General features: G+C 42.5%; 1 protein-coding gene and 1 long non-coding RNA gene across 2 annotated transcripts; one reads left to right on the top strand and one right to left on the bottom strand.

The window, feature by feature from the left end:
• The first annotated feature begins 990 nt into the window (after positions 1 to 990).
• LOC119743618 lies at positions 991 to 2,772 on the top strand. Its single transcript, XR_005273075.1, has 2 exons — positions 991 to 1,431; positions 2,664 to 2,772. It is a non-coding gene; the product is annotated as an uncharacterized LOC119743618 (long non-coding RNA).
• A 1,775-nt stretch (positions 2,773 to 4,547) lies between these two features.
• Positions 4,548 to 6,776, bottom strand: LOC119743239. Its single transcript, XM_038219644.1, has one exon. It carries the CDS (start codon positions 6,774 to 6,776, stop codon positions 4,548 to 4,550), a length of 2,229 nt encoding a protein of 742 aa, XP_038075572.1.
• Positions 6,777 to 10,505: the final 3,729 nt, after the last annotated feature.

Raw genomic sequence — 10,505 nt, 5'->3', positions numbered from 1 at the left:
TGTATGTAAACTGCTATGTTTCTTCTTATATGGAGTTAGGGAACCAGACTACAGGAAAATGATTGTTTTTCTTGGTTTTTATAGCATTTTCGAACCCAAAACCTAAAAAAAGTTAGTGTAACTATATTTGCTATATATTTCCAACCCCCCAATTGCATCCATTCCTGAAAATTACAGCAAAAGCAAATGATGTATATTCCCTTTAACCCTAAAGGGGCCGGGTTATTTTGACCGTCTCTCAGCCGGGGGGGGGGGGCGGATTCCGCCCCCCCCTAAGATCTCGGCCATCGAGTGACGAACAATTTTGAAACTCAGCATATGCATAGAGCAACTCTTCCTAAACATGCCCAAGAAATTTCATGACTATAGGTCAAAGGGTTTTGGAATTATGGCTAATTAATTATTCATATGAAAAAAAAAGAAACAAAGTAAGACTGCTGCAAACTGCTTACTGACTGGGTGGACCTGAAATATATAAATCTAAAAATTAATGTGGCCTGACGTTGCGAACTTAGCAAGTTCTTCTTCAGAGGCTAAAACAGAAATGACAGAGGTACATACATTTACATGGGGGTGCACACAAACATGCAGGGCTGAAAGAAGAAACACAAAAGGAGGATTAGGTGGGAAAGGTGTGGAAAGATGCAGGGGAGGGTGGATGAGAGAATAAAGAAACAAAGGGAGATGGCAAACCACAAGGGGTCCGGTATAAACGGGGGAGGGACCAGAAAGGGGAAGGAACAAACGTCACAGGGAGTGGGAACGGACAAAAGAGTGTAAGAGTGAAGGGGGATGATGCGGGGGGGGGGACAGTATGGAGGTGGAAAGGGATGAAAGATGGGGGAAGATGGGTAAACACAAACAAGGAAGACGAGGTGGATTATCTGTAACAGAAGACAATGGAGGAAGAAAAGGATTAATCATTTCCAAGTTGGATGTTGAGACCATGTGGTTGAATAGTTCGAAGACGATTCATCCACATGTGACCTGTCGTGTTTTACAACAGACAGGTCTCGGTAACATTTCTAATATAATCATAAGCATAGTACATAGGCTGTACAATATGATGAGCCATTATTTTGATAACATAATTAGCGCCCTCTGTAGTTACAGAAACTTTTTATTGCAACGCCCTCGCTTGGTTCCTTAACTTTCCTGCAATCACATTCTAGCATAACTAGCTGCATTGGCCAGGAACATTTCAACATACCTTGCATTCCAGAATATTGTTAACACTTTCTGAGCTGCATTGCGAGCTGCATAACTTAGCTTTCGTGTAATGACAAGGCATTGCTAGAGACACTCATCCACTTGCTTGCGATCAGACCACACCTACAATTTAGAAGTGCTCTGATTATAGCTCAACTACAGCTAGTTGGGGACAATTTCCCCTTCGTTTGGTGGTGGCACGACCGTTGTTCAGCCTAGGCGGTGAGTACACACCTAATTTTTATATCTTTCTTTTCAATTTTTATTGTAAATTTTGTAGAAGCCTTGTGTAAAGATACTATGGATAGATTTTCACATAATACAAAGGGTTTGATTCTCTTCAATTGTAATTATGCTTGAAAGAGAAGTGTTCTCGATATTAAAGGGAATACATGCTATAAAATATCACCTTTTCCCACCAGCTTTAGGCATAATTGGCCATAATTGTAAGGTGAATTAGCAAGAAATGTAAAGCAATAACTAAAGTAGAACGTGCTTCTTCAAGTTTCTCTTATTACCTGATGCTTAAGTAAACTAAAGCACTGTTTCAGAGACCATGGGCAGTATTATGCACCATGAGGCTCCGCCAAATATTAGTTTAAATGTTAGAATTATCTTATTAGTTTTGTAACTGATTGGATTTTGCTAAGTAAGGAAAAATTAAATGGATGACAACCAGTTTACACGATGGCAAGTTTTACAAATATATGTACACATTCCAAATAGCTTTAGTTAAATAATTAAATTCCTGGATGTTGAAGTTTTTCCAATTTTATCAGCAAAAGCTAAGATTAAAACATGCAACAGTAACTTTATGTACCCGACATGAAACAGTCGTTGTATACAACCATGTGCTTTACCCGCAAACGTTTTCACCAGATTGATACGATAAATAAATCCCAAATTACCCTTTTTCGATTCAGCACATGGACTTCAGATTTGCACAATGGAAACAGGGATGATAATGAGAGAATATGGCATAGTAATTATGTAATATATCTAGCAAATTTATCCTTAATAGTTAGAGTTTGGGACACGATTTAATCTAACTACCTACACGTTTGGTGGCGGACCCGAAAAGGACCGTTTCGCACAGCGCATTATAAGATGGCAAGTCTCATGTGATATAAATAGACATGATGGAATCACGGTTTTGCATAAACACTACGGTGTGTCCTAAAGGACACGGACTCTGACAATAATAATTATTCGCTGGCCTATTATTAATGGATGGATTTAGGATTTTATAATGCATTTATTGCATATCCTTGGAACTCTGAGAAGAAAATATATTGAACCTCTTTCAGGATTATATGGTACAATTGTTACAGATAAATTAACGTATTTACATTGCGGAGCTAAGCTGTAAATGCTGAATTGAATTGCTATGTACATGTATTTTAAAATGATAACAAACTAATGAGATGTCCATTTTGTTCTCTTTAATTCCACAGACGTACAACTGTATACCCATTTGACTGTCGTTTTTTTTTGTATATATATTCGAGAGAGCCACAACTGTATATTTTGTATAGATTCATCCGAATAAATTAATCAAATCTAGTCATCTCTCCGTGTCCACTCGCTTCACATCAATATTTATTAACTATAAGTAGCCTTCGGCCACATGAAGAGTTCCCTGCTAGACCAAACCAATAACTCTTCCCTTGGCTACACACACTTTCTCTCTGCTGAGGCGAACTGAGTCCTTGCGATGGCCAAGAGATTCAATTCCCTGCAAAATCATATCAGAAATGGAGTGGTTAGGCAGGTTGAAGTGATGACCAACAGGGGTGTCTAGTTTCTTGGTGTTGACCGTTGACCGGTGGGCATAGAAACGCTTCTTGAGCGTATTCTTAGTCTCACCTACATACTGCACTCCACAGACCCTGCAAGAAATGAGATATATGACATTAGAGGTGTTACAACTGATGTTACCAATGGTTCTGTGGGTAGTAGCAGAAGAGTGGCCAGAAAAGGAGTCGGACTCCTGGATATGAATCTGGCAGACAACACATCTGGAACTGCACTTGAAAGTACCATGCTGGGTGGGAGGGGATGCTTCTAAGGATGGGACTTCAGCTCGAACAATCAAGTCCCGTAGATTTCGAGGACGCCTGTAAGCCAATGTGGGGCCGTTGGGGATGGCGCGGGCAAGGCGATCTGAAGTATGGAGGATATGATGATTGTCATTAGTGATTTTGCGAAGGGGAGGGAGATTGGGGTGAAACGTGGTAACCAAGGGAATCATAGGTTTAGCCATGGCATCAGGGGCCTTTCCCGTGAGAGCTAGATTTCTGGGGATAGCTTTAGCTCTGGCAATGGCACGATGAACTTGGCGAGAGCTGTGACCCCTGGCCACCAAGTTGTTTTTCAGTATCTGTGTATGGCGGGAGAAATCGGAATCATTAGAACAAATTCTTCTGAGTCTGAGTGCCTGGCTAAACGCTATGCCAGTTTTGCAGTGCCTAGGGTGACAGCTGGAGGAGTGGAGGTACTGGTGGGTGTCTGTGGTTTTGGAATACAGGTCAGTGGTTAGTGAATTCCTTTCACAGAACCATCAAATTCACATCGGAGTTCTCGGCTCACCAAACCCACTTTCTGGATGTCACCGTCCGCAAGCAAGGCAACTCACTAACCACTGACCTGTATTCCAAACCCACAGACACCCACCAGTACCTCCACTCCTCCAGCTGTCACCCTAGGCACTGCAAAACTGGCATTTCTGTTTTAGCCTCCGAAGAAGAACTTGCTAAGTTCGCAACGTCAGGCCACATTAATTTTTAGATTTAATTATTCATATGTATGAATGGCAATTCTGCTCGGTGTACACGACGTATATGCGAAAATTCAGTTTTCACGGCGCGTAGCGCCGGAAAATTTTTCGCTACGTGGCAACCCGTGGTCCGATTTTTATGTTTTTGGTATCAAAAGATGCGCAAAGCTCGAGGCTAAAAAGTCATAATAGCTCGGGTCACGAAATTTTTTTTTTAGAGGCTATAGCGGAAAATGTTGAGGGGGGGGGCCGGATTCCGCCCCCCTCCCGGCCCCTTTAGGGTTAAGGACTGTATCTGTCCTTGTAGCATTTTGGAGTTCAGCTTTGGTGATAGCGGAAGCATCAACAAGTAGTGCTGAAATCCACTGGACGATGATTTCATCATCAGTATGTTCGGTTGCGTGCACTGTAGTAGGCAGTGGCAGTCTAGATAGAGCGTCGGCCACTCTATTGTGCGCACCAGCACGAAATTCGACAGTGTAGTTGAAATTCAGCAGACGAGCAGCCCACCTGGCGATCCGCATTGGTTTGTGGCCAGCGCCACGTGTGGACAGCAATGTAGTTAGAGCTTGATGATCAGTTCGAAGAGTATAAACTGACGGCCCCATAAGTACTTGTACCATTTCTCACATGCCCACACGCATGCAAGTGCTTCCCGTTCGCTGACTGAGTATTTGCGTTCCGTAGTTGTAAGAGAGCGAGAAGCAAACGCGATAGGAACTTCGTGATTGTTCTTAATCTGTGCGAGTACAGCACCGATGCCGTAAGCTGAAGCATCAGTAGATACGATGGAAGGAAGTTCGGGGTCAAACAGCGCAAGTGCAGTATCATTGGAAATGTGCTTTTTGAGTAACTCGAGGCACGATTGAGCATCCTCAGACCAAATGAACTGAGTGTCCTTGCGAAGGAGTGCGCGGAGTGGTTCAACCATGGTTGCGTAATTTGGCACAGATCTGGCGTAGTATGACGCAAGTCCCATGAAGAATCGAAGTGTAGATGGATTGGTAGGTTTTTGAGCATTTAGTAGAGCCTCTACGTGTGTTGGATCTGGAGTAAGGTCTTCGGACGAAACGGTATGGCCCAGGAAGCGGAGGTTTGACAAACTGAAGTGGCCGCAGTTCAGCGTGAGACCTAGTTCTGTAAGGCGGTTCAGCACTGCGGAGAGATTGGCATCATGGTCCTTTTGATCGCAACCGAAGATGACAATGTCGTCAAGGTAACATTGTACTCCAGCAAGACCACTTAGAGCACACGACATGAATTTTTGGAAAGCCGACGGTGCAGATGCCAATCCAAAACAGACGCGCTTGAAGCGGAACAAACCAACATGTGTAATGAAGGCTGTGAGATCACACGAATCTTCATGTAGTCGTAGTTGATGGTACGCGGAATTCATGTCAAGGGAGCTAAAAACACTGGCTCCATGGAGTTCCCCTAGTAGTTCTTGAATGTTTGGAAGTGGATACTTATCTTCGAGACGTTTCAGTTCATTTGCCACTTCGCCGCGTACCGAAAATGGCAAATTTCGGAGTTTTTGCTGCATTGGAGGGACGGATGGGCGTACTTTGACTTTGTGTATGTAGTTTTTAGCAAGTCCAACTTTCTCATTGAAGAGCTCGGGGTATTGTTTGCGCATGTCCATTGAAGTTTGGTCGGATGGAGTAGTTGCAGTCGGAGCTGTAGGAGTTGACGATGGAGGTTTCGAGTCGTTGCCATTCACGAGCAAGACCTTACCACCTGTGATTGTAATATCCAGGCGTCGGATCAAGTCTAGTCCCATGATAGCGATGCCAGACTGTACGACGAAAATGTGCGCAGGGACACAACGCTCAGGATTACTTGCAAGACGAACAGTGGTGTGGAATGTACCAAGTACTGTAATCGGTTCGTGCAGGTAAGTAGTGAGTTTAGCTGTTGTAGGTTGCAATGCCTCACGTGCGAAGAACTTTCCGAATGTGGATGCAGGAATTACTGACACAGCGGCGCCAGTATCAACAGTCATCGCGAGTTGCACGGATTGACCAAGGAGCACGGAGCATTTGACACTATCAGCATGTGCAATGTGCTGAATGGTCAAGACGTTGGAGTCTTGATAGTCTGGATGAGGTGCAACGGGATTATCACTGGTGAAAACTCCCTGAACCTGATTGTGTGTAGATTGAAATCTCTGTCCAGGCCGGCAAACACGTGCGTAATGCCCTATTTTTCCACATTTAGAACATGTAGCGTACTTGGCTTTGCAGTTTGGATCATTTGCTTTGTGCGATTGTTCACCACAGCGGTAGCAAATCTGTGACTGCAGCGGTGCTGGTCTTGATTGTTGCGGAGGGTGCTCTGCAGTGTTGCGATGCATACGTGGTTTGCGATTTTGCTGTCGGGGTTTTTGGTGTGTAACTGCATGTACATCTGCCTGTGGGGTATGGCATGAATTCTCCCCGAAGATCTGGGATTCACGCAATGCCGACTCGACTTGACGCGAAATTGTAATTGCATCAGTAAGTGTCAAATCTTGTTCGAGCAGTAGGCGCTCTCGAATCTGAGCAGAGTATGTGCGCTCAATGAAATGATCCCTGATCAGCTCATCCGTCATTTTACCAGAGTTACAGGATGATGCTAAGGCACGTAGCTCTCGGATGTAATCATCGACGGATTCCCCTGGCAACTGTGAACGTCTGCAAAATTTGTATCTCTCAGCAACCACGTTCAGTTTGGGTTGGAAATGTCTGTCAAGCACCCGGAGAGCAGAATCAAATTCATCTTCATTTTCCCCTGAATTCTCTTGTGGAAGCATATGGAAAAATACACTGACCTTCAGCGCCAAGGCAGTGCAGTAACAAAGCACGTTTACGTAAGGCAGGATATGTATTTGCAGCCGATGCAATAGAATGGAGGCGGTGGAATCGATGCCATGGCTTGTAAGAAATCTCAGTATGATCTATCCTCCCTCGTCGTCAATTAATGTTATGTCCAGGGTGTGTAAATGGGTTATAAATCCAGTACTGAGAGCGAGCAATTCAGATTCGAGGTAACACTTTATTCGTACAATTCCAACATGGCGCAGCCCACACTTTTCTACTCCAGAGGGCGCTATGCAAATAGACTGTGAACACAACAGTTATTTGGGAAACCCCGAATGATACATAGACGTTAGCCATATCATGATCGATGAAAAGTCACATGACATGTTTTAACCAATGGAAAATGGTTTCCGCCACACCCTGTTTGATGTATCTGCGAAGTACATGACATGGGGCTAACTCGAAGAGCACGAATTATGTACAGGCGCAATAATTGTCATAGCAATATAAAGTCACATGTCATGCATCTTTGTTGGATGTTGCGTCAGCAAGGCAGGCATTAGCAAGCACTATTATTGGGAAACAGCGATGGCTTCCTTTGTAATTTGTTTTACTTTTCATACACAGAGCTTTGTACATAAGTTTACTTTGTAATGAAAACCCTGATTTTTAAGTCAAATGTTTGTTATGAGTGCCAGTACTGTATGTAAAACTCAAAATTGTTTAGTGGCAGCGATTTCTGAAGATGATCTTACTTCGGCCAAAACTTTTAAAAGGTTACCCTCAAATCTGTCTCACCGTTTCATCATCAAAATGCAATATATATATATTTTTTTTTTGGGGGGGGGGATTTTTTCCTCCCATGTATTTTTTTTGCAAAGGCTGATTCGCCTATTCTCTGCCAGGGAAATGTGCGCCAAGGCAATTATCAGTTTCTCCAACGTACACGCATCATGGAGTAAAAAGTTATAACTTTCATTGACAATGCAGAGGAAAAAACCCATCAATGATTCATAAAAACCCTTAAAGGTGTACTTGACATAATCACACTGTGTCCATCTGGAGAATTCCCCGGCGTCCTTCGGTGGCTGCATGCAAAAACAACCCAACACAAGTTCATAGGTTCAGGTGTCTCGAATCTGGAAATACCCAGCTTACATGAGAGGCGGGAACATAAAACTTGCCCTGAAAAATGCAGGTGTCATTACTGACTTTGCATATAGCATGACAAATCAACACACCTTGGAAATTCCTAGTTTTTGAATAAAATCCATATATCTCTTTCGTGATACCTTGTTGTTTTTGTTGAGACGTATTCACCATATAAATTGCCATGTTGAGACGTTTACAAACCTCTGTTCCTTATTGTACACCTGTCTCGGTAAGGTAGTGAATTACGAAACACTGACGCAGATTCTGGACTCATCTGTGGTGTAATGTTGTACTATTGTTATTGATTGCCGAACCCGCTTCTGTGTCTGATTCAAACCGGCCTACCGCCTCAAGAACCCCGTCGGTCCGAATTGTTTGCTGTGTATGTTGTTTTTTTTGTGACAATATTCCCCTATCCATATGCTTCTGTAATTTACATTTTGTTTGTTTGTTGGTGTTTTTGTACTGTTATTACTTTTTTTCTTCAATATTTGTAAGTGCACCACATTTTTAAGTTCCCTATAAAAACGGAAATTTAGTAGAGAAAAGTTTAACCCAAACTTCCCTGCGAATTCCAACGAAGAGTAACTCTTGCCTGACTCACATTATTAGATTGGCTTTGTAGGATGACAGTCAAATTAGGCCAAGTCAGTTTTAAACAAGTTCTAAACCGTTGTCATCTGCAACATCAAACTGAAATCCCATGTTTTTTGGGTTAAAGTGAGCAATCTCATAACACTTTAAAAGCAGCATGTTACTTTAATGTTGAACAATTTCTTCAGAACAACTTTGGATGAATCGGTGGCGAAAAGGAAAAATTCATAATTGACAGAGGTCATGGCTTGTATATACATTGATAGCTATTTATTCGACTACTACTAGTATTTAACTTGGGCATTTTTTTTTCAAAACCAAATTCTAATTGCAGGTGTTTATGCTATGAAAAGAATTTTCGTACGCAGGGCATTTCATCTCTGACCTCTGGTGTGCTTCAAGAGGTCAATAAACTGTAATGCCCCAGGTATTTAGTGATATCATGAGGGTAGAAATACATCAATGGTGATATTAACCATGGAGCTATGTATTAACTATGTAAACCCTACTTTTTCAGGACCTACATCTAAACTTCTAGTCTTCTTGCCATGATACGAATTGACACATATATGGACAGTTCATGTTTGACCTCTGGTGACCTTCCAGAGGTCAGTGAACTTTGTATACCCACTTTTACTTCAAAATGCGACCTTTTCTTGTCATGAAGTAAGACCCTAAAGACAATTTTCTCACAACCTCTGATCTCCACCCCCCCCCCTTTTTCATGCTGTAGCAGGTGCAAAAGAATATTTATAATAGGCACATCGGACAAACGTCGCACTCTGACGATGACCAGTGGAATTGGTAAAGAGTAAAAACGTGGTTTACCCAAGTCGATCTGGATGCAACTGGGTGTAATAGTGAATTTTGCTATACTCCATTGAAAGTGTGTCACAATTGTGCTCAATATTGTACAGAATATTTGACCTTAACCGTCCTGCACTGCTGCCCATTAAGATTCAACTCCATCTTCAGCCCAATCCCAAAGATGTTACTGTTCTATGACCAGGCATCTCCTGCTAGTCCTGTACTTATTTAAAGACCACCGGACATCTTTAGTACATATGTGAACTCATAATTTAACCTCTCAATGTGTTTAGTTGCCATGGTCATCTAAAGTCGGCACTTTCAAGCGCACTGTCATGGACATTAAACAGGATCATGGAAAAGTTAACATTAGGCCTCCCTGTTTGGAAAATGGACATTTGGCGATGAAGGTGTGCTCTATTTTCATAAAATTGGTTTCAAAGCAACTGAAATACATCAGTAAACATGTCAGAGAAACTTGGTACGATTAAAAACAAACACAATGTGACGTTGTAGACGGAAATGCACTTGGAGAGGGTGGCGGCCACGCCTCTCTTAATTTGTCTAACCCAAAATCATTCTTAACCGTGTGTGTGTTTTTTTTTTTTTTTTTTTTTTTTTTTGGGGGGGGTCTTTTGTCCTCGCCTGGGTATGTACAAAATGCTACCGTGTAGCCGTCACCAAAGCATGCCATCGGTGGAGCGTTAGAACGGAGGGTACCGTAGTTCAACGCTCCACTAAGTAGAGCTGAAGACTAGACAAGTCAACATGGTCAAGATTAGATTTAAAAAATGCCTAGTCATTTGCAGCAAAGTTGTAAAATATGAACAATGAGGCATCAATCCTTCCTTTCCTTCCATCCACAGCTTGTAAGTTATAATAAATAATCGTCCGGTGATCATGCCATGAGCTTTTACTTAGTGCTGAAGTCGCCGTAAACAGGTTACACGCGTAGTCAGTACGTATAGTACAGTCAGTATAGTCAGTACAGTAGTCAGTACGTATCCGAGGAAAATTTCAATATCAAAGTCAAATTGTCTGCAGCCCCAGGCCTACCTTTCGCTGAGACTTCTTTTAGCTTCCAAGGCCGTCGACGTGAACCCCCGACATTTTAGCCACCGTTTTAAGTCTTCTACGCCGTTGTCGTTTACAACAGTGCAGGGTAACTT

Source organism: Patiria miniata, unplaced genomic scaffold (genome assembly GCF_015706575.1).
Source record: "Patiria miniata isolate m_02_andy unplaced genomic scaffold, ASM1570657v1 HiC_scaffold_6, whole genome shotgun sequence".
Classification (NCBI taxonomy): domain Eukaryota; kingdom Metazoa; phylum Echinodermata; class Asteroidea; order Valvatida; family Asterinidae; genus Patiria; species Patiria miniata.
This window is presented reverse-complemented; position numbering and strand designations above follow the sequence as displayed.

Bases quoted from the DNA above. Each gene is read 5' to 3' on its own strand.
- LOC119743239 (XM_038219644.1), bottom strand. From the start codon at position 6,776: ATGCTTCCACAAGAGAATTCAGGGGAAAATGAAGATGAATTTGATTCT.